General features: G+C 38.9%; 1 protein-coding gene across 14 annotated transcripts in view; it reads right to left on the bottom strand.

The window, feature by feature from the left end:
- GRIA4 (glutamate ionotropic receptor AMPA type subunit 4) overlaps window positions 1-24,180 on the bottom strand; it is a 313,150-nt gene that overhangs the window by 45,680 nt on the left and 243,290 nt on the right. For 13 of the 14 annotated variants that reach the window (XR_014175400.1, XR_014175401.1, XR_014175402.1 and 10 more), the window contains 3 exons: window positions 23,943-24,053; window positions 6,360-6,566; window positions 1,118-1,488 (listed from right to left, as the gene is read on the bottom strand). Coding sequence is in view for 11 of the 14 variants with exons in the window: in XM_081953278.1 (XP_081809404.1) it covers window positions 1,118-1,488; window positions 6,360-6,566; window positions 23,943-24,053 (689 nt within the window). In the remaining 3 variants the exon portion in view is untranslated. Of the gene's footprint in view, window positions 1-1,117; window positions 1,489-6,359; window positions 6,567-19,397; window positions 20,191-23,942; window positions 24,054-24,180 lie in introns of those variants that run through there. The other variant, XM_081953270.1, reaches the window with a different exon arrangement.

The following is a 24,180-nucleotide window of genomic DNA, read 5'->3' as shown; positions in this document are numbered from 1 at the left end:
TACTAATACTATACTGTACCGTACTGTACCACACCATACCATACCATATACCCGGGCTGGCGAACCTATGGCACGCGTACCAAAGGTGGCACGGGGAGCTATTTGTCAGGGCACGCAAGGTGCTGCCCTGTCAGCTGGCCAGCGCACATGCACGCGCTGGCCACCTGAGTTCACCCTTTTTTAAAGCCATTTTTCCCCCTCCGCAGGCTCCAGAGGCTTTATAGGAGCCTGGGAGGACGAAAATTTGGGTCAGACACTTCATATATTCCTGCCATGCTAGTCTCAAGACGGTCAAAATGGGACACCTCAAGAGTATTTCAAAATATATGAGGGAAATCAGCTAAGGGAGAAGAGAATATGAATAAGATAGAGGAAGATGAATTCACAAGATTGGGAATTATTAAAATAGTATCTATAAGATATAAACCATCCTTTTACTTTGAACTTTTTCATATCTTTTTCTCTTGGTGAGAAGGATATTAAAGAATGGCTGAAAATTATAAAAATGTCTTTCAGGAGAAATAAATTAACCCGTTGCCAAGATAACCAGGTTGATACTTGGCTGAGCATGTGAATGATGAAAATGTCCATGGTAGTGAATATTAGTCTGATTGTCACAGGAAGAAGTTCTGTATCATCTTCCCTCTTCTATTCAGAGTAAGGGCTCTACTTCCCTTCAAAGCTGTGCCTTCAATGATTATGAGTTGTTATGGGGCACCATATTGTCATACCATGGACCATTTCACTACAGTTGATCTCATTTTAGTAATCGAACAGGAAGTGCATAAGTGGTTGGTTTTTGGTGGGAGAATCCCCCTCCATTTATTTTCATATCATAGTAGTCAGGGTAGATACAAATACAAAGAAAGAAACCCAAGAATTAGTAATCTATGGAAAGGAAGTAATAGCTTGATACATTGAAAATAAGACAATTACAACTCCATAAACAAAAGAGATAAGAAACTAAGGATGTTATCATAACAAAATGCCTGTGCTTATATACATGGGGTATATATTATGACTATCCTTACTATACCCTTAGGGTATGGTATAGTAACCTTACTATACTCTTAGGGATAAAATGCAAACTTAGAAGCAATTTCAGCATTATACCCACCTGGGTGAAATATCACATCCTTGCTGCATAAAGGCACCCAGGGAAAACCAAAGACTGTTGAAGATGCCAAATTCATTAGGAGGTTGATCGCTGGGTCCTTCTCTACCGTCCTCCGGCTCTTCTGTATGCCATTCATATGGACTAAACCTGCTCACCAGGAATAGGACAACACTGACTCCAATGTAGGCAAAGACTATGCACATCCAAATTTCATAGGCCAGGGGGTCCAGGAAGGAAAAAACTCCTGGTTTAGATTTCTGGGGCTTCTTGATCATAATGGATATGCCAAGGCTCATAAAGGGCTTAGAAAAATCGATGACCTCCTCACGCACCAAAGTGATGGTCAGAGGTGCAACTGCAATTTCTGCTTTCTGTAAAAGAAAAGGGGAACCCAAACAAATAGAGATTAGGGGAACAATAAGACATTGTAATGTGCAACAAGTGGATGATACATCATGTTTTCATCCATCAACAACTGGGGTGTCAAACTTGCAACGTCATGGCGTCGCCACATGAGATATCGTGACTTTTTCCCCCTTTGCTAAACTGGGAGTGGGTGTTGCCAGCACGTGACGCGTCAGGCCCGCGAGTTTGACACCCCTGATCTAAAATGAACGGCTAACATAGAGGCTAATGGCAAAAATAGGGTGCTGGAGACACTGTAATGGAATTAAGGAGTGGACATTTGGAAGGAGAAAGTGGTAGTACACCAGGAAGAATTCTAGACAGAATCCTTTTCAGTTAATTGAGAGGTGTGTATAATTGTACTCTACTTAAAGATAGGGGCATAGGTAATATAAATCCAGACAACCTTGTATTCTGAAATATATATTATGCTACATTATATTAGGTAAAAACATTCTTCTTCAATGTAGGAAACCTTCTACATAGGTAGATCAACAAGAAGAAGACTATATAAAGTTCAGATACTTGCTTTATATAGATCAGTAAAACCAATGTACAGTGGATCTCCATGATTGCTGGTAAAGGATTTTTTTTTGCTCAATGTAGATATCCAAACACATTTTTAAAGACAAGAATCAAGCAACCTACCAGATTTTACTGAAGACATATGTTCTTCAAATATCTATAGTTTTTCTCCTATATAATATGTTAATTTATGAGGCTTCTTGTTGGACATAGTAGTTTAATATTAAAAAAGAGTGGATGAAATATTGTAAATAGTTCCAAATTGAACCCTCTGTATTTTAGTTGAGGCATGCTACCTGAATCCCATGTTTGATCCTATGTTTGGTGCCCCTTTTGAGAAATAGTATTCTGTAGCCTTTTCTACTCATGTTCCATTGGGCGTTTGAATTGCCAAATCGTAAACTTGGGAATTTCTGCATGCATACAGATTAAAGAAGGACTCACTGCTCCATCCCAACTCAAAAAATCAATTCAGTTTTACAAGCAGAGCTTTAAAAAAAAGTCTTGCAAAATTTGAAGTGATTTTGACGAGTTCTCAAAAGTGCTGATAAAATCCAATTCTCCCCTTAGCTTTCTAGTCATAGGTAAAGGCAAAGGTTCTCCTCGCACATATGTGCTAGTTGTTCCCGACTCTAAAGGGCAGTGCTCATCTCTGTTTCAAAGGCGAAGAGCCAGCGCTGTCCGAAGACGTCTCCATGGTCATGTACCTGGCTAAATGCCGAAGGCACATGGAACATTGTTACCTTCCCACCAAAGGTGGTCCCCATTTTTCTACTTGCATTTTTACATGCTTTCAAACTGCTAGGTTGGCAGAAGCTGTGACAATTAACAAGAGCTCACTCCATTACACGGCGCTAGGGATTCGAACTGCCAAACTTTCTGATCGACAAGCTCAGCGTCTTAGCCACCGTGTCCCTTAGTCATAGGTAGGGAAACCCTATTCATTTGACCAATTAACTTCAAAACTGGAAACTATTCTTGCATGCAATGAAAATATCATTTCTGCCAAGTAAAAGTGGCTTTTAGTGATAATGTTTTCAGAGCTAGCTGGGCAGATGTGATGTTCAGTCCACTTCCAAGCTTAGCCAGATTCAAGTGCCAGCATCCAAAGGCACATTAAAAAAAATAAGTAAGATTTTTAAAAAAATGTTTCTTTCACCTATCCCTAATGCACAGCTTTGCTCTACCATTGTATCTATCTTGAACAAACACAAAGGGGATGAACTTAGTATATTCCCTACCTCTGTGGATATTGTGCATATTATCACCACTTATTCTAACATTCTTGGCTATGCTTAGTTTGTAGCTCAATGCAATATAACCGTGATGATGAACCTACGGCACGCGTGCCTGAAGTGGCACACAGAGCCATATCGTCTGGCATGCGTGGAATCACCCATTCCTCTTCCGGGTTTCTGGCGTGCATGCGCACATGACGATCACATGGCCTTTGTGCGTGCGGTAGTGCCGGAAACCGGAAGAGCTGGTCTTCCGTTTTCTGGCGTGAATCAGCTAATGGGCACAGGCGCATGCACGGCAGAAACTGGAAGTCTTGCTGGCATGCCAGAAACTGGAAGTTCATTTTCTGGAATGCACATTTATCCTTGGCAGCTCCTCTTCCTTGTTACAGCCCAGACAAGCCCTCCCTTTTTGGCACTTGGTGCCGAAAACATTCGCCATCACTGCAATATAGCAATCTGCCCTGAGAGGCTTTCCTATAGTCTACATCAGGGGTATCAACTCTGATTTCATTGAGGGCTACATCAGGTTGTGTTTGACTTTGGGAGATGTCACGTGTTGAGGCTCCGTTTTTGGGCACGATGGCCTCCTGCAGCCCTCTGCCAGTGAAAACGGAGCCCAGGAGGGACACACAGAGGCACTGAAGGGCGGTCCTTTACTGTTTCTAGGGCAGCCCTGTGGGCCAGTTTTAAGCACCCTGCGGGCCACATCCGGCCCACGGGCCTTGAGTTTGACATCCCTGGTCTACATTAAGTAACTACAAGTTAAACTTTCATGTGTACATGAATCCTGGAATCATAATAAGTAATAGTATACATCTATTATTACATGTTTATATCTTTAAAAAAGGGCTAATGTGAAACAGAGCAGATGGTAAGTATAATTGTGTGATCCACTTTACTTCTGCTTTGTGACATATCACTCTGAGAAAGGTTGGCCCAATGCAGCGGGAATTATTTGAACTTTACATCGGAATCTGTCCCAGACTAGGACAGAAATATCCACTGACCATTTATTCATTATCTGATGAACAGAGAACAATCCTCTGCAGAAAGATGAATATTTAACTGCATTTGACTGCTAAAGCTTTTCAGAACATCTGCAGGATGTAAGCTAATGCCTTTCATTACTAGAAAGGGTTTTACTAAATCATCTCCAAAAATTGTACCATTGTGTAGCTAATATTTTGGTCGTTAAAATGTAGAAAGAAAAAGAAGATATACCCTATCTCTGCAGGCTGTGCTTCATTTTAAAATTATCTGACAATGAAATGCAACTTGCATTGGAATTATTGAAATCTTAGAAGTACAATAGATAAAGATGATGAAAATTGCATTAAAATACAGCTAATCTTGCAAATTAAATTAGTTCTAGTAGGGTTTTTTTACCAGAGCAACATATTAAAAAGACAGCTACAAAACTCTTGACATCCCCTCTTCTTCTCTAAATTTACTTATCATACTCCCTTCAGCATAAATAGTTGCAAGAAGTTTTTTTTTAATTCCACAAGCCTCACTGTTTCAACTAAACCTCATTGTCTTCAATTGATCTTCCTCTTTCCAAGGACATTTACTTAATCCACTTGCATCCGATTAAAAATCTCAATCTTGCCTAGGAGCAAACTATCTTTGATCCAGGGGACACACTTCTGAGATATGTTGGCTTGTGCTACATGCAGAACTAAACTGACAATTTATTTTGATGAAATTAAAATATAATACTCTTCTGATGCTTTAGAAACGATGGGTTTTTCTTAATTCATCAGTCAATTCAAAAGTGTAAAAACAATGAGTTGACTAAGTCAACTGGTTAACCTGAAATATTTCCATTCCTGTCTTCCCTTAGGCTGATGGATAGAAAATTTTGTCATCTGCTTGGGAAAGAGATAATAAATAAAATGAATAATAAAATGAATATCTAGAACAATCCTGTGCTCTCTACAAAAATGGCAGTCTTGTAATACTGCACAAACTGTTGAAATCAGAAAGAAGACCTAAAAAAATATGCCATATAAATATGTCTATTGATCAGGTATGTATAATTTAAGGTGAGTTTTCCCTTGCAGTTTCTCAAGAAGCATTCAGAATAATCTAAATTGATGAAGATGCCTTCGCGAAAACAAGAGGAAATGAAATCAACTTTCTCATTCTCTGTTTTCTTTTTGTGCTTTTGTTTTGACCTCTGGGGTGTCCTTCCCAGTTCTAACTTGGAAATACTGGGGATGGAAATAGCTTTTACATGAAAATCCTCTACCACTGAAGAACAATGCAGAAGTGCCGGGGACAGGGTGGGCACAGCAGTGATAGTAAACTCATCAATCTCCTTCTGTTACATTAAGGGCCAATGCACATTTCTGATGAATACTTTCATACTCCAGTAATTCCCTTGTATAGTCAAAATACATTTCCATCTTCTCTAAGTGAGAAAAAAAGAGGGAACTGTCTGGGAATTTTTACATTTGTTAGTTCAAATGTTCTGACAAATGACCCATCAAAGGGAAATTGTTTTAATGTCTCTTCCAGCACAAAAAGGCAATTTTCTCTCCAACTCAAGCGTTTCGTGAACATACATGAACAGTTTACAAAAGAAGCAGTGGTGTTGCAATCTGCCTCCCTTGCATGTCCTTTCCTCTCACATTTGAAGAATTTTATCAACAATCGTGAAGATTCACAATGGAATGTTAATTTTTAATCAATGTTAAGTGTTGTGTACCATCCTTTGCTGGGGTTAGATTTGCAAAGCATTTCACCAGGCAACCAATGGCTTGCAACAGTTTGCCAACATTTTCTCTTTCAATATCACTGGAAGGGAGGGTAAACATATTTTAACCTTTTTCAGACTCAATTTTGGGGTTTTAACTGCTACTTCTGTTCTTACTAACACCTTTCCCTCTTCAAAACCCCTTTTCTTATTTAACAGGCCATAAAAAGTCACTCATTTGGTTGTCAAATTGCAGTAGCATGACCTCAGGGTTCGTGATTGGCCATGAATGGGCTGCAGCAGCCTGTTTCTTATAATTATAGTTGCACTGTTGATAATTTTAAGCTAAAACCTGCATCAAAAGAATGCTTACCCCATATACAAGCTCTCCCACCATCCCGTTCCAGATTTTTGTCTGTGGATCCCTTGCTCCGTATTTTCCATCAGGGACAATAGCAATTTTATACTTGATGCCAATATGCTTTGCAATTTCTGATGCCAGGTCTACACAGTAGCCTTCATACTTCTCATTCCCTTCAAACAATTCTCTGTTTTTTTTCCACATAACATATGGGGCTTCCTACAATGAAAGAATGAAAACTGTGAAAGGGAAAACAGGTACCGTAGCAAACAAACAAGCATGTTCACCGTTCTGGATCAAACAAAGATTCATTGTTCACCATCAGTTACAGAACATGTTGTTTTGTCAGGTTTTTCACCTTGATAAAGATTATAACAAATATTACTGAACAGATTTTCATCACAAAACAGAACGAGAAATCCACAGCGTGGATTCAATGAATTTCTACTGTAATATTAAAGCAATTGTAATTGTTGTGCATGCATGCATGAATCATACTGTACATATCCAATTAAATTCAAATTCCACTGCTTGAAAGTCTACATTGTTCATGCTCCAAAAAGGAGAAGACAGTTAGTCTTCATTGATTATATTTTGTTTCTTATGTAACCATACAATTATTGCCAATATTGTATTTACTAATCCAAATAAATTAGCTAATGGTCTTAAGTAATTCTTCATGCTGCAGAAAACGTGCATGTAAAATATCTTTTGTGAGATATCAGCACACATAACAATGATCTTGCAATGTAATTAACACACTTAAAATATTTTTTAAAATATTTTTAAGATTTGTTCCTTAGGACATAGATGAAAACTAAAACAAATAAACAATATCCCTGATTAAAATGATGCTGACTTAGTTCAACAACTATTCATTAGTTAATTAGAGAAAATTAAACCTAGTTATGAATTTAGATATGATCTACAAATTGAAATATTACTTTGAGATCCGTGATGTGTCTCTGTCCTCTGTCAATTTGTCATAGTAACTTCAAAATTAATCAGATCAATCAAGGGGACCTTTTTTTATAAGCATTTCTTAATTTGTTCTCTTTGCTCACTTTTTTCATGTTTAATTTCACTGCTAATTTTTGTACAGTTGCAATAAACTATACTCCCCATTTTATTGCAAATAGTAAGAGCAAACACAGAGGTGATTGGTAGGGCACAAGCTTTTTGTATTCTACTATTTTTTTAGTTTATCCAAACACTGCATGCAGTAGCAGGCACATATTATTTAGCTTTTCAAGAGAGATATTTAATATTTAGAGGTTTCTATGTTGTGTTAGTGCTCTCTTCATCACTCCCAATGATCAAGACACTGTTTGCCAATAGTTACTTTAAGTCACATCTCAGTTTTTTTGCTCATCTACTTTCATTTGAGTCAAATTGTGGCAAATAGAAGGCAAACACATTTTCTGAGAATTGTGACTGCTGCTCTTTGCTCCATATAATAAAGCTTTGACATTATAATCAAATAGCTCATGTAATAATATACAAAGGGACAAGCAATCAGCTATTTACTATACTGGTACCTAGGAGCTATTAGGAAATCAGGGAAATATTATTTCTGTAATAAAGAAAGAAGGTAAGAGGGCCGAGTTAAGCAACTCAGTAATATTCATTATTTTGATGAAAAACTTTATCTGGTATCTGGGTGTTTTTTGGAAGTAAAAAGGAACTACTAATGAGTAAATTAATATTATCACTAAAAGACATTAGTGATCTCTTGGCAATTTTCTTCTCTAACCTACTGACGCAAAACACCCTCTCTCAGCGAACTGGTAGTAAACTGGTTAGGAACCCACCACTGATGTAATGGACTGCATAGGTGCTTAGGAACAGGCGTGCCAATGGTTTAGTTCCCATAATATATGCATATATATTTACCTTGTTCTGCTAAATACTGAAAAAAATGATTAATGAAAGGCATAGTAGTGCAAGCCAAGTAGTAGCAGTGTACAATGTGAGGTGATCCATTCAGAATTTGCCTAAAAAGCTAACTTCTTTGTTGATAAATATATAATAGAATGTTTTGGAGCATCATTAGATACTTGATATGACACTATTCCTTTTAGATATTCAGATAACAAAATGTAACATGCATTTGGGTTGAGATCAATCCACTGTTTAGTTTATGTAGTTTTTAATAACTGTAAGGCTAGAAAATTTTGAGGCTGATTATTAAAAATATACACAGAAGAAAACCTGTATTTTAAGTCTGACAACGAAAGTTTGTATGGTATAAGATTCAGACAAAGAAATCAAATACTTATAGTACTGGTTAATATACCAATTATTTCAGAGTGAGACACCTTTTTAAATCACTCTAATACATTATTGAAATAGAAGTGAATATATAAAAATGTTCATCTCTCAATCCCCACTTCCCAACTTAATATAACTTTGTATTGTCTGGGCAACAAGGGTCTATTAACTTGTAGTAGAAAAATACTTTTCTCAGTGACTATTATAAGCACTTAATATTTCTCATTTCCCCCCAAATGTTCCTATTAGCCATTGGTGGCCTGTAGGGGGAGGGGAGGATGTCCAAATGTTATTAACTAGTGGTGGGATTCAAAAGTTTTACTACCAGTTCTATGGGTGTGGCTTGGTGGGCATGGCACGGGAAGGATACTGTAAAATCTCCATTCCCACCCCACTCAAGGGGAAGGATACTGCAAAATCCCCATTTCCTCCCAATCAGCTGGGACTCGGGAGGCAGAGAATAGATGGGGCGGGGCCAGTCAGAGGTGACATTTACCAGTTCTCCAAACTACTCAAGATTTCACCTACCAGTTCTCTAGAACCTGCTGAATATTACCTCTGTACTAATGATTGTCTTCCGATTTCTATTCTAGGGAAAACAATTGAGTCACTATTTGCAAAATGACTGCAGTTTTTAATGTATATAAATAATGGATTCCTTTCCATGATTTATAATGAAACAGGTGAAATTCAATTGGAAAGCAATTTATCTGTTAGAAACTAATTCTAGGGATGACCAAGATAATAATCTTGTTTAACTCTTGTGTCAAAAACCCAGGTTTATTTATTTGCAAAAATTGAGATGGAATTACCCTTCCTTTTTGGGGGGGAGGGAGGGAAGGAAGGATGGGTGTTAAACATTTTTTTTGACTTAGTTAAGCATCAGATAAAACCTATTTAAGGTTTTTATCTCTTATTTCAGCTAAAAAAAAACCTGCTAAGAATCGTAACAACATTGTTTCATGGTTTGTTGCATTTTGATATCAAGGTTTCAACATCATGGGAAAAATTTCCTCGTAAATACAATGGGAAACACAAGGTTTTAATCTATGAAGGTTATTTTCAGAACTTCCCAGGGTATCTGCTAGACCAGGAGTCTTCAACCTTGGCAACTTTAAGCCTGGTGGACTTCAACTCCCAGAATTATGAGAGTTGAAGTCCACCAGGCTTAAAGTTGCTTTGCTGGCTGGGGAATTCTGGGAGTTGAAGTCAGCCAGTCTTAAAGTTGCCAACGTTGGAGACCCCCATGCTAGACAATAGTTAGTGGAGACTGATATAGATTTAAAAGATGTTCTGGCAACTCACTCCAGAACGTCCTAGATTGTTAAATCCTACAGAACGTAAACACAAAATACAGGCAGTCCTTGACTTATAGTCATTTGTTTGCTAACCATTCGAATGGCGCTGAAAAAAAAAAGATTTACAACTGGTCCTCGCACTTGCAACCATTGCAGAATCCCAAGGCCACTTCATAAAATCCAGGTGCTTGGCAACAGGCACGTTTATCACGGTGCCAAGCATCCCAGGGTCATGTGATTGCTGTTTCAACCTTTTCAGCCAGCTTCCAAGGAGAGAAATTAGATCCGCTTAATGACCATGCTATTCATTTCACAACCGCAGAGGTTCGGTTAACAACCATGGCAAAAAAAAAAAAAAGGTCATATCATCAGCCTCAATTCACTTAACACAGGGGTGTCCAAACTTGGGAACTTTAAGATTTGTGGACTTCAACTCCCAGAATTCTGGGAGTTGAAGTCCACAAGTCTTAAAGTTCCCAAGTTTGGACACCCCTGACTTAACAACTACCTTGTTTAAACAGTGGATAACTGGTCCCAATTGTAGCATAAATCAAGGATTACCTGTAATAAAAAACTAGCACACACTGATGAAAATTTTAAACATGTAGTCACCACCTGTTTGGGAAGATTCTATTTAAATTACCCATATCTAATGGGTTTCTTACAGAGCACATTTTAAAGCCCTCTCTTCTCCAATTATGGACAGCAACGCCATAGTGCTTAGGCAATACACCTGTATCTTCTATTTCCGAAAGGGTAAAATTGTTTGCAGAATTGTACTCTCAATTTATTTGCCTTTTTAAAGTTTCCTAAGGGGCCACAATCAATGTTACCTAGAAATTTTCCTAAATGACGGGTCTCCTAAAACCAGCTTTTTAATTGCATTTCATTGTGCATTTTCCATAAGACTGCATCATATCCAGATCTATCAGCAGATGTTCTCTGTATATCAAACTGTTATTACATTTTTGGATTGTACTTGATTTGTTTTCCACTTAGGTTATACTGATCTTGGACTCTATTAAAGAAAGTTGAGAAAAGACTTGAAAGATATATAGAACATAACCACTCACACATTTTGAGGTTTTTTTATTATTATTATTTGAAACACTGCAAATGATCTAATTTTCTGCTCTCAACTAAGAATTCTTATAGTACACCAATATTATATAAACAATTATGTTAATGCACTCCATGCTTATTTCAGTTAAATAAAGCAGACAGTCATCTTGTTTTCCATATGAGTTTAAGACAGAAATGTAAACATATATACATACAACACAAGAACATATCGCTTGGTAAAAGAAGAACAGTGTTCAATTTCCTTATGTGAGTAAGTTGCTCTTATATCTTTATGGGTGAAACAGCATAGAATCACAATAAGCATAGGAGCATATCAAATGTGAGGGTCAAAAGCAAATTGCTGAATTTCTTTTAAAAAGTGTGGCATGCAGTAGAAACTTACAAATCAATATATATCTGATTTTCACAGAATGAAAAATTGGACATTACTGATTCCACTTAAACGCAGAAAATGGCTCGAGTACCTGATTTATTCTCCCTCCCCACTCAAGTGGCATTAAATAAGTTTTCCTTAATATGAAAGGCCAAGGAACAGAGCACCTATTTCTTTATGTGACTCTTTTTTTGGGGGGGGGGAGAGGAGAAAAAAAGCAAATTCACCAGATTCTGCACTGCACTGTATGTTTGGTACACATAAATGAGTGAAAGAGATTGTTATTGACTGACTCTGGTCATTATTTGTTTTCTAAATTAAACATGGAATTCATAGCTAAATATTGAAAAGTTAAATGGCAAAATGAATGCATGGGATTAATTGACATCCCCCCCACCCCGTGCCCCATTTTGGGCCTTGCAGGCCTTCCCACAGCCTCCTGGGACCAAAAACAGGGTGTGGATGCGTTGCACCCCCTCTCGCTCCCCAGGCCTTCCCACGCATGCTCACATCCAACAGATTTACAGCATCACCAAATCTGGATCTGGCCCCCGGACCTTGAGTTTGACACCCCTACTCTAGTCTGAGGACTGGTCTTGGAAAATAAGCTTGGTTTCCATATTGCCTCCATTGCAAGAGTTATCACTGCAAGTATCAAGTCTTTCTGGGAATTGCCTCCACAAATAATTGCTTAAATGAAAGGCTATCATTTCATAGTTGTCAATTAGGCGGAGATGGATTGCATTAAGGAAAAAGCAAAGATCAAACAAGAGACAAAACTGCTTTGAGGCTCTAGGCAACACTTGGTTAATTGAAGCAAGAGCCTTTCCCTATGAGAAATAAAATGAATCTAATATTAGTAGTGGCCAAGAAAGCCTAATGTCAATTTTATTTCCAGGGAACTTTTCTCTAACTTATTTTTATATACAAAAGGCCAATTCATACGGCCATTCTTGTTGCTGGATTTCTTCCATATGATTGATTTGAACACATTAATCACATGATTAAATATATTAGGATGTCTATTAAGAAAATGACGTAAGCTGTGTTGAATCCTTGTCTGGACCAGAATTAATTTGGATTAGAAGCAATGACAGTGTTCCTTAATCCTGTTTTAAAATATTTCATTTTTGAGATGTTCTGTCACCCCAGATTTTACGGTACTTGATTGCCAAACTTGGCAAGGCAGGAGCTCAGTGCACCAAGCAAACATACAGGGGTGTAAAGAGGTATTTTAAATTTTTGTGATGTTGGGTTTTCAGCTGTCATTTGGTCTAGGGGCTCAGAAAATTACTGAGACATCCGGGTTGTTAGAATATTCATGACTGGGAGAGACATGGTAACAAGGTCAGCCAATGAATAGGCATAGCAACTAAGTCAGCCGATGGGAGCTTAAACAAATCTGAGCCTGTGATGAGAATTGAAACTGGAACTGAAACTACTCTGCTCTGAACTCTGAAATGAAACTAACTGTTCTCTCCTGTGTTCTGCTTATAACTTCTACCACGTTGAAAGAATCTACTATTGGTATTGTACATTTATTCATCTGTTATTATGTATACAAAGAAGTTAATGAATCCAGCTGAATCAGTTATCTGTGTGTGCTTTCTGGATTTGATTTTTCTGCAACAAACTCTGACACAGGTGCTATGAAGCAAGAAAGTCTGGGAACATCTGATCTAGCCTGATGCATGCCAAGACCCATACTCAGACCTTGCTCAGCTAAAGCACTGACATTGAGCATGGGCTATCGTAAGTTACCTTTAGATACAGTGGTTCAAAACTTGTAGCAGGCCTTATATTAATGGAACATAGAAAATTATATAGCTCAGGGCTTGATCCTTGTAATGAACTGCATAAGTATCCCTTGGAGATCTGCAAATCAATTTTCCGCTTCAGATTATTTTGGAGTAAAATACTTTGAATGCATCTCCCCCTCAGTTGAATAAACAGCTAGAAAAAATTAACAATGTAAACAAATGCCACATCTTGAATTGAGCTTTTTTTCTGAATACAATTCTTCACCATGGTGATTTGTCTGGTTCTATTTTCAGGAGTCTCTAAATGTTAGCCCCTTGAAATAGTCCAGAGAAGAATACATGAATATTAGCTCTATCTTTATTGTAAGGTTACATTAAAAAGTATGAAAATATTTCTCCCCTCCTTTTCTTTTACTCTCTGGAAAACTAGGGAGGATCCCTTCTGAGATGCTTCCTAGTTCCCTTTCCTTCTGTGAGCTGACATATATTCTGCATGATGTTTGCATAGTCCAGGGTTTAGCAACCTGTGGCTCTGGAGCCACATGTGGCTCTTTCATCCCTTTTCTGTGGCTCCCTGATGCTGGTCGGCTTCACAATTGATAGGGCTTTCGGTTAGGACAAGTAGAGGAAAAAGGATGCCTCGTTAGCATCCCAGGAGGAGACTCTATGATAGGGGAACTGGACTTCCAGTCGGCTCCAAAATTGAATGTGGGGCTTCTGGTTAGGACTTTTGTGGCTCTTTGAGTGTTTAAGGTTGCCGACCCCTGGTATAGTCTATAGTTCTTCCTCCTGTCTTCCAAAGTCATTTCTGAATACTATAACTCTAAAAAGTATAGTATGCATTTTCTGCATTAACTTTTACTTACTGTATTATATAGGGCAGAATACACCCAGAATTGAGTTCTACCCAATTGGACAGAAGATTTATTTTAAAGGCAGATTGCAATCACAGGGTTCTCCTGGTCTGGGGAGGGGGACTCCTCTCAAATCTTTAATGTGTTCATGACCTTCAGACTGGACTACTGCAAAGCCCTGTACATGGGGCTGCCCTCGAAGAGTTTTTAGAAGCTCCAGCTGGTGCAGAATACAATGGCGCAGGCAGTTAATGCCACTAGTTATTTGATGCACGTGACACCACTGTTCTTTTACCTACATTGGCTTCCAGTGTGATTCTTTGTGACACAATTCAAAGTTCTGGTTGTCACCTTCAAAGCCCTTCATGGATTTGGACTAGGTTACTTATAGGACTCTTCCTGGTTCTTTCTGCCTATCTGATCTGGCAAGAGGGCATTTTATGGATAAAATCAATTAAGAAATATAAGTTGCTGCAGTCCAGGAGGAGACCCTTTCTAACTTGGCACCTACATTGAATCTTCCCTCCAGAACCTAGGTTAGCCCAGGGGTCGCCAACCTTAAACACTCAAAGAGCCACCAAGGTCTTAACCAGAAGCCCTCCTTTCAATTCTGGAGCTGACCGGAAGTTCTGTTCCCTCACCATAGAGTCTCCTCCTAGTGTGGCATCCTTTTCCCTCTGCCGACTGGAAGTTCTGTTCCCCCACCATAGAGTCTCCTCCTAGTGTGGCATCCTTTTCCCTCTGCCGACCTGAAGTCCAGTTCCTCCACCATAGAGTCTCCTCCTAGCACGGCGTCCTTTTTCCTCTGCCAGCCAGACGTCTGGTTCTCCCACCATAGAGTCTCCTTCTAGCGTGGCATTTTTTTTCCTCTACCTGTCCTAACTATCAAATGTGGAGCTGACTGGCGACAGGGAGCTGCAGCAGAGGGATGAAAGAGCCACATGCGGCTCCAGAGTCGTGGGTTGCTGACCCCCAGGTTAGCCTCAGGCCTATTGACGTTCCTCAATGACTTAAAAATGTGGCTTTGTGCTGAAGCCTGGAGCCCCTTGTGTGAGATGAAGCATGTCCAGGTTGTGTTAATGATCTTTTTATGATTCTTGGCTGCTGGGAGTTTTTCTTTTCTTACATTCTATGCCTTTTTATCTATGTTATTGTAAACTGCACAGAGTTTCATGAGATGGGTGGCTATATAAATGGATTAAATCAATAAATAAACTGATAGAGCTTGAATCTTTCTACCCCAGCTGATTCTTTCCAATATATATGATAAAAGCAGAGTTCACTGCATATTTCATGATGGAGAATAATTTTGCACAGTGGCTCTCCCTTCATAGGTAGTCCACTGAATTTAAATTGGATCGTAATATACCAATTTCAACATGAATTTAAAATAAAACGAATAGAATCACTTGGATATTATCACTTGGGGATATTATTATTCCCTTTGGATATTGAAACACCTGGGTATAGGACATGGGTCTAAGCCTTAGCTATTTTACATGTTTATACTGTGCTACTTTTGATCCAGAGATTTCATTTTTTAAAAACAGACATTCTGAAAAGTTTTTCTATTGAAAGTGGGGGAAAGTAAAATGGCATAGCTAGGGAACTACTGGAGTAGATTCTTAATAGTGTGGTGAAAACATAGCAGAAAATATGTTCACATCACCACTTATTTTTATCGATAGCCTTCTTTTCCTCTTTTTTATTATAACACTGGTTACTTTTTTCCCAACTGCTTAGAGATGTTTGGACATCAGTGTTTGCAGCATAAAGATTTAAAGATGAGTAGACAGATCTGTTGCCTTGGGGGGAAATGTTTTCTAATCAATGTTCCAGTTTATCATTACATCCTAAGCTTCACTCTCGGTACCCGCTGTGTACACGACTAAATTTCATCATTTTTTAAAAATGTATTCACTCTCTGTAATACTAGGATTTTTCATCATATGATCAAAAAAGAACTTTTAGTCTTTCTCTGGAGGAGAGAACCTTGATGTATAAGGCATAGTAGACCAATTAGTTCAGGAAAGAGAGCCTTTTCTGCCATGGATCCTACCCTCGTGTTGTGGCCCGCTAGCGGCCAGCAGAGCTGGCAGCAGATTCGGACAGTGAGGAGGTTGGGGAGGAACATGGGCCAGTCCTGGAGTCTGGGGAAGACTCTGACGAGGACTCTGTGTCAGAGGCAGAGAGGGGGCCAGAGCCGTATGCCAGTTATCAGCTGCCTCCAGAGTCAGACACCATGAGGCAGACAAAGACCTGGGGCCTGTTCCCAGTGTGCACATGGGCAGAACTGCCATACGAAGAGAACAACTAAAGAACAGGGGTCGACTCGGGAGTAAGGCCAGATGACGAATGGCCCCTCCCAAAGGAAACAAAAGAGGAGCAAAAGGGGGGTGGAGTTTGCAGGAGACAATTAATTCACTAATTGGCTCGTGACTCTCCGAGACTCCTTGCCAAGTTCTGCAGCTATCGGCCTGTCAGCCAGATAAGGTCTGTGACTGTAAATCCTCCCTTGAAAGACTTTGCTGTATGTGATGAGCAGAATTCATAGGAAATTAATAAAAGGGGTTTTTACTGGGCCAAGGAGTTTGTTTCATGCTCTTGGGAAGCCTCAGTCAGAAAACACCTCTGGAATATTGTGCCCCCTGAGGTGAGATCTGTACCCACCCTTTTGCCTTTCTGAAAAGGTTCTGAAGACTCTGCCAATTGGCCTGCAGCCCTTATAGGGTCATTTCATTTGGGAGGAGATAAAGACCTATGTGCATCTGACCCCTTTTCTTGCCATCTTTGTTTATTTTAAAATAAATTTTAGTATTATTTATTGTTCTAATGTTTTACGTTGTTGCCTTTATTGATTTTAAGCTGCCTTGATTTAGGCAAAAAGAGCAGCAGTTAAGTTTAATAAATAAATAAATAAATAAGAGACATAATGTAGCCTCCTGTGTTATAGGGATATAGCTTCCTTTTTGGCTCTATTAAGGAAAAGGTTCCCCTCGCACATATGTGCTAGTTGTTCCTGACTCTAAGGGGCGGTGCTCATCTCCGTTTCAAAGCCGAAGAGCCAGCGCTGTCCAAAGATGTCTTTGTGGTCATGTGGCTGGCATGACTAAATGCTTAAGGTGCGCAGAATGCTGTTACCTTCCCACCAAAGGTGGTTCCTATTTTTCTACTTGCATTTTTACATGCTTTTGAACTGCTAGGTTGGCAGAAGCTGAGACAAGTAATGGCATCTCACTCCGTTATGCAGCACTAGGGATTCAAACCGCTGAACTGCCAACCTTTCTGATCGACAAGTTCAGTGTCTTAGTCACTGAGCCACCACATCCCTTTTAGAGATGTCTAAAATGCTAAATTTTGTGTTTGCATTTTCCTGTAGTGACTGTAGTATTCTAGAATCTCCTGGTATTATGCTTACTGGCAACTGGCTTGCCAGAATGGCACTGAAAGTATTAAAATACATTATATAGTTAACGGAGTCATAGGCTGCCTAAATATCATTGAAGTGATCAGGAAGAGTTGATGAAAGGCATTTCTTTTCTGAAATGGCAATGTACATCTACAAAACATCTGTAGGGCTTATGTAATGGCCTCGGACTTTTAAATTTTCCTCCATCCTGCTTCGAAGATCCTAAAAGAGCATTATTTGCAAATATGGAGCTTCTCCTGGACTCAAGGTTCTTGCCTGAAGAGCATGTGGAGGCCATAGTCAGGAGGGCTTTTGGACAGTTTCAGCTGTCATCCCAGCTGAGGCCTTACCTGGAACAGGTGTCACTGGGGATGCTCACGCATGGCCTCATTTCTGGATTGCATTATTGTCATTTGCTTTGCATGGCGTTGCGCCTGAAATCAGAAATTTCAGCTGATCTAGAATGCCTACTCATGGTCAGACCTGGAAGCCATCTTTTACCTTCTGGATTTCAGGCCTACCATATTGGGAAAATGGGAGGGGGGATTATACAGAGTGTGGGTGATATATAGTCAAAATAACATTCTTTCTCAGAAAGACAAGGCCATCTGGTCCTGTAGCTGCGATGAGGTGACTGGGTGGCATCTCCTGTTTTGGATGGTGCCTGATTGGACCATGTAATGGACATGTGGGTGCTGGGCAGAGACATGAACTTTCTTTTGGGTGGCGAAAAACTGGAAACTTTCAGATTCGGGTTCTCCCAAATGTGCCAATATGACATCTCTAATAAAACGGAACTTTAAGGAAACTCAAGCCTTGGAGATGTTTTTTTTTTCATTGGGGGTGTTACTTGGAACCCTGACATTAACACACAAATAGCACTGGTTTCTAGAGTTCAAGTCAATAGTCCTGGGTTTCTGAATGTAATTTAAGGTGCTGTTTAATTTAAGTGTAGATAGTTTGAAGTCTGGGTATCTCAAGAACGGACGTTTCCCAATAATTTTTACATGTCCTACCTATCTTTAGAGAGGCCTTCTGAGGGTTCTCGCCTACCAGGAGGTCTAATATCATATACAGTCTTTGTAGCTGCTCTTCCTTTCTGGAGGAGCTTGACCTTTGAAGCATGTATGGCCCCACCTTCATGGCCTTCCAGAAGCAGGTAAATATGTGATTGTTCTAGAGGGCATTTGGAGATTGATAGTTAGCATAGGTGGAGGGGGGAGAAGGGAATAAGAGGAGGAAGTTTTTAGACAGGGGAAGTGGGAGAGAAGAAAGGAGGGGTTAGTTGAGGGAGAAAATGCTGAAGGTAAGGATAGGAAAAAGCCTGGAAAAAAAGGAGGCCTGAGAGGATAGAAAAAGAGGCTTAAGGGGGAATTGTAAAAAGAGGCCTGGAGAAAGAGAGAGGGAGTAAAGGCAATAGGGAGGATAAAAGAAGATTCTGTGGGACAAGCCTGAGGGAGAGAAGGGGATAGGAGAGGAGAGGCTTCTGTGGGGCAAGCAGAGGAACCCAGAGACGGTGGAAGGAGAACTTAGCAGGCAATTCAAGAGAGAGAGAGACAGGAGAGAAAGAAAGAAATGAAGAAGGGCCAACCAGCCACATGAATATCATCTCATCCCATGACTGGGAAAAGACTGACCATCACCCTACTTGACCAGCCTGCTGAGAACCTGGACTTCAGCGGCCCTTTTGGGGTAGCGCTACGTTAGTAACGCCATTTTTGTGACTTTTATAAAATATATACTTTAGTCACCGTTTTATTTGTAATTTGTGTTGCATTTTTAATACAACATGCTCTGGAAGCTGCTTAGGATCTGGCAAGTTTCAAGTGGGTCAGATAAATTTCATAAAGAAATAAAGAAATTCTATTTGGTTGAGGAGTGGAACTTTTAAGAATAACAGGAATTGAGATTCACTAGAAAAACACTAGCAAGATTTGAGTCATTTGGGAAACATGTCTGATTGAACAAGAACCTGTATTCCTAACCTAGGTTGTATGTTTTTCAATACCTTTACTTGGTGCATGACAATGGTAAACACTTTAGATACACCACACAACTCCACATAAATGACTTATCACAAATTAAGTACTATTACAGAATGCAAAAAAAAAATGCCTGCACTTGTAACAATGGAACATTCAACAAGACATTTTAACTCTGCTTTTTATGCTTACAATTGTATACTTTAAGAAATCATGGCATGCTACATAAAAGTTATTCAGATGCTTTGTTTGTTATAAGTGAAGACTGGCTAAGTTCTTTTGCAGAGATAACATTTATAAGGGGCATGAAAAGAATTCACTGCAAGCAAGACAAAGACATCTTAAGCAGCTATGCTGGTATGCTGCATGCCCCTTTTCTGTCTCTCTTTTTCTAAGCATCATTTAGTTGCCCCTAAATCTGCAAGCATTTGACAATAATTAACACAGTACACAGACGACAGCCTCAATTCAAAAGACTGTAAGGAGCGGAAAATTTTAACTGAGATCGTTTTGAAATCTCCATCATTTTTCTTCACACCTTGGCCCAGTTGAAGACTGAATGCCTTGCGTTTCAAACATTTCAAAGTCACAGAGCCTTTTTAAAAAAAAGCAAAACAAAACGAACAAAACAAAAACAATTATTTTGCTTGATGCTTCAGTGCCTGGTCATCCAGTCAGAGGCTCAGAAATCCATATGGAAAAATACAGCTCAGTGCTACTATACTGGATCTTATGTTAGGAATGTTCACTTGTGCAGCTTGGAATTCTTTTCTTCCTTGGTCAATTTCTTAAAATAGGGTTCTTCATCAGTGGCTGAAAAGAGGAGGACTGTACTGAAGTATGATTTTTCCATTACTGTGACTTTTTTTTTTCAAAGGAAAGAGACATTTTAAAAAAATAAATAAATCCCATGCAAAGAAGAACTATACAACTAGGCTTACATTTAGAATTCCTCTATAGAACGTTAGTCCTTGTTATCCAAGAATAATAATCCTTAACAGGTAATTGGTCAGAAGGAAAGTGTATGGATCGCTACACTAAATTATACAACAATATTTCATACAAACAATATAACAATGCAATATGAAACACCTTGTATTGTTTAAAATAAATGTAATATCTGGAACGTTTGGTGAAGAAGAAAAAAAACCAAACTTTGTCCAATATGATATACTGTATAAAAAGAACAATGCATTAAGTGGAGAATTATTAAATTAATCAGATTAAGATTATTCTTTGACAGTCTCCCTCAATGTTCATCAGATTAAAGGGTGCTACTGACTTCAAGAAAAGAAAGTTGTTAGCTATTTTGCTCAATTAAAAAGGAACCATTTGAAGTTTTATAGCTCCATAATAATGAAAATTGAATTAAAAAAATGATTACATGTTGCTTATTTCATTAAAATTCTTTCAGAGGTTTACTTACTAAATAATACTGAGTAATAACAACAACAGCAGCAGTAATAACTACGATTGACCAAAGTTGAAATCTTTTCATAGTTCAGTTGGCTGTAAAAGAATTAACCTCAGTTTGTTCTATGCATTGAAATTAATTGAAATACTCTTTTTCTCCCAAGAAGGCATTGTGGTAGGAACAGTGTTCATGTAGGAAGGAAGTTAGAAAGTTGCAAACAAGGAAAGTTATTGGAAACTGTTAGAGAGAATAAGAGTAGAGTAGGATTGATAGGGTAAATGAAGTTGCGGACCAGATATTGGTGGAAGGAGGATGGAGAACACAGTGCTTGTGACTGGGGAAGTGGTACTAGAGCCTATATCATAACAAATCCTTTCTTCTGCCATGAGCCACTGCTGCTTTGTGAGAATATGGATTTAATGGCCTGGTAACAGCAAAGAGATTGGTGGAGTTCAGGCTGTTATGTCTCCATTAATCGGTGTAGACCAGAGGTGTCAAACTCAAGGCCCACGGGCTGGATTCGGCCTGCGGGGTGGTTAAGTCTGGTCCCCGGGGACGGCCTGAAAATAGCAAAAAGCAAAGCCCGTGGTGCCTCTGGCAGCCAAAATGGGCCCGGGGACCCCACACATGGCCCCAACGCCCCATTTTCAGCCTGCATGGCCTCCTCAGCCCTTTGCCCGGAGTTAGAATCTAGGAGACAATACTTACTAAATGCCTTCTGAGCATTTTTAAGAGCTAAAGTTTTGGTGTGTAGGAGGTGGGCAGCTGAGTATAATCAGAGTTGGGTTAGAGATGGAAGTTATTGAAAGTTTATCAGTAGTTTTGATGAATCACTCTAGCTTTTGTCAAGTACACTCCCTGATGGGTTGGGATAATTTGGAAGATGTGATCTGTAATATCGGAAGAGCAGCTACCTAGAAATAGAAGTGGAAATGGAAAAGGAGAAAGGATCGTAAGGGATGGCTGTCATTGGCACATTCAGGGGGTAGGGAGTATTGGAGTAAAAGGGAATGAAGAAGTGATAGAAATTAAAGTATTGATGAGTAGAGAGGAACATGATGGGGTAAAGAGGTGGGAGTCTCCTAGGAAAAAGGAGTGAGCAACTGAGATCCATCCTTACTTCTGTTACCTCTCCCATAGCTCAAACTACGAGACAGTTTATCATGACTTTGAAAGCTTAGGTTCCAGCTGCTGCTGTTGTTTGATACTTGTAAACATCTCTTCTCATTAATGGTATTACTGTGGATGAAAGTAAATACCTGGCTTATATTACTGAGAAACTTATAGGAGATGCTGATGATTAGAGGAATTGTTCTGCAGATAACTGGATAAGCCAGCTTGTTTTTGAAATTGCTATCTTAGGACAAGCTGGGAATTGTTGTTGCTTCCCTACTTTATAGTGGCATCCTGGCCCAAGCTGTTGGGACCTCATCTCAGCTTCCTGGTACAGTTCCCCGAGTTGAGATTTAAGAAACTTTAACTGCAACATTTAATTAGCATGTTTTGGGACCAGGAGTAGACAGCTCATGAACTTATAGCCTCTATAGAAACTATAAGTTCATAAATTCATTCAAGGTCAAAGGACCCAACTCATGCAGGAGGCCACAAGTTAAATATGGAGCACTTGCAATGTTATTTGAAGATGGGGGAAATTAACTATTTGTGTTAGGATCAAATGACTTTCTAGTTGACACGATGCTTCCTCCTCCCTCCTATTTGATCAGCCTTTTGTGGAGGTGACAAAAAACTGGGTTTGGACAGTGGTGAATGCATTTTGGAAGATAGGACAGATAGCGATGCCTCCCTCCTCAAGAAGTCATTGGTCAGCTTGTTAAGGCTCTTCATCTCTGTTTGAAGAGCAAGTGGGCAGTTATGGCTGGGAGGAATTTTGTGCAATTTCATTTTGTGTGCTAGTTATGACCTTTCCTAGATTGGGAGGTTTGTTCATTGTCACTTATGCCTTTATCACCTTCTATCTGTTTACTGCAACGAACCTTGAAGAGCACCTGGGAATTTCAGCTGGCCCAGAATAGAGTTTTGGACTATCCTGGGTGTCAGGTGGTTTCCCCGTGTCTGTTCTGAAAGCAGCGCTAGTTACAGTGCTGTTCTGAAAGCAGTACTAGTTTATTTCTAAGGGTAATTCAAGATGCTGGTAGTCAACTTTAAAAGCTGTGTATGGTTCAGCATGTGGATATCTCTGGGACCACCTTCTCCCAATAGTCTCTACCCATCCCTCGAGTTTTGGAAGAAAAAGATCGCTTTGAGGACTGATCTTTAAGAAATGCTATCTTCCAAGGATCCTAGGATTGGATCTTTTTAATCACCGTTCCCATTCTATTAAACAGCATTCTCCCTCATATACTGTACAGTGGTAGGATCTTCTGGGGTTGCATTTAACCTTCCTGAACTGTAAATGCATGTATAGATTACAACTGTTCATTGACACCTGGATAATTTATACTATGCTATTGTTGTGTTCTTAATTATTAATCTCATTACTATTTGGAGCCATGAAGTCTCTTCAAGTGTAAGACAATATTGGAAAGACATGTCAACCTATAAAATAATAGAACAAAATAAAGAAAGGCTAAAATTTGGTTAAGCTGTAGTTGCATAATTTTGTTTAGTAATCTATTTACAATTAAAAAATAGTAGAAATTGTGAAAATGTGTTTTTTAATGTTATACCCATTTAAAAAATGGGTGACACTCTAAAATGTCATAACTAACCATACACTGTATACTAAAGGTATTTGTTACAGAAATCAGGAAGTATGCATTTTTATGAATTCTCATTTATTTTATACAAGGCATACAGTTTCCTTTCAAAACAACAGTGTCAGCAATAAAAACAACAACATGGCAAAAATGAACAAGGGTACAGTTATAGAAAATAAAAGTTTTCCCCTTTTTTTCAAAATTTTCTATTCTTGCTTTTAGTATATTGCATTTTACAGGGATTAACTGAAAGACTGAATATAATGTTTTAAAAAGCAATCGACAAAGCAGTCTAAATTACGTAAAAATGTTCTATATTCATTTAAAATAGATAGAATCCTAAACATTACCTCCTGAATTCTACCAAAGCGAGCATTTAGTGGATAATGAGGTAAATATTTGGCTTCCCTCAAAGAGTAGAAAAATAAACTTACCATAATTGTAGTTACAATTACTGTTCTGTTCTCAAGGGCAGATGTGTCATTGCCCATTGTAGGCTCATGTTGAATCAAGACTAATTTATCCATGTCATTCCAGTAGCCAATCTGTAATAAACAAATGCAGAAGCTAACTTTCTATTCACTGCTGATGAAATCAACAACGACAAGTTAGTTCAAATGTAGTTTAAACATTGGCACTGACATAATCTGCTCCTCCCATCCCCACTACACT

This window comes from Natrix helvetica, assembly GCF_964273705.1.
Source record: "Natrix helvetica genome assembly, chromosome: 4".
Classification (NCBI taxonomy): domain Eukaryota; kingdom Metazoa; phylum Chordata; class Lepidosauria; order Squamata; family Natricidae; genus Natrix; species Natrix helvetica.
This window is presented reverse-complemented; position numbering and strand designations above follow the sequence as displayed.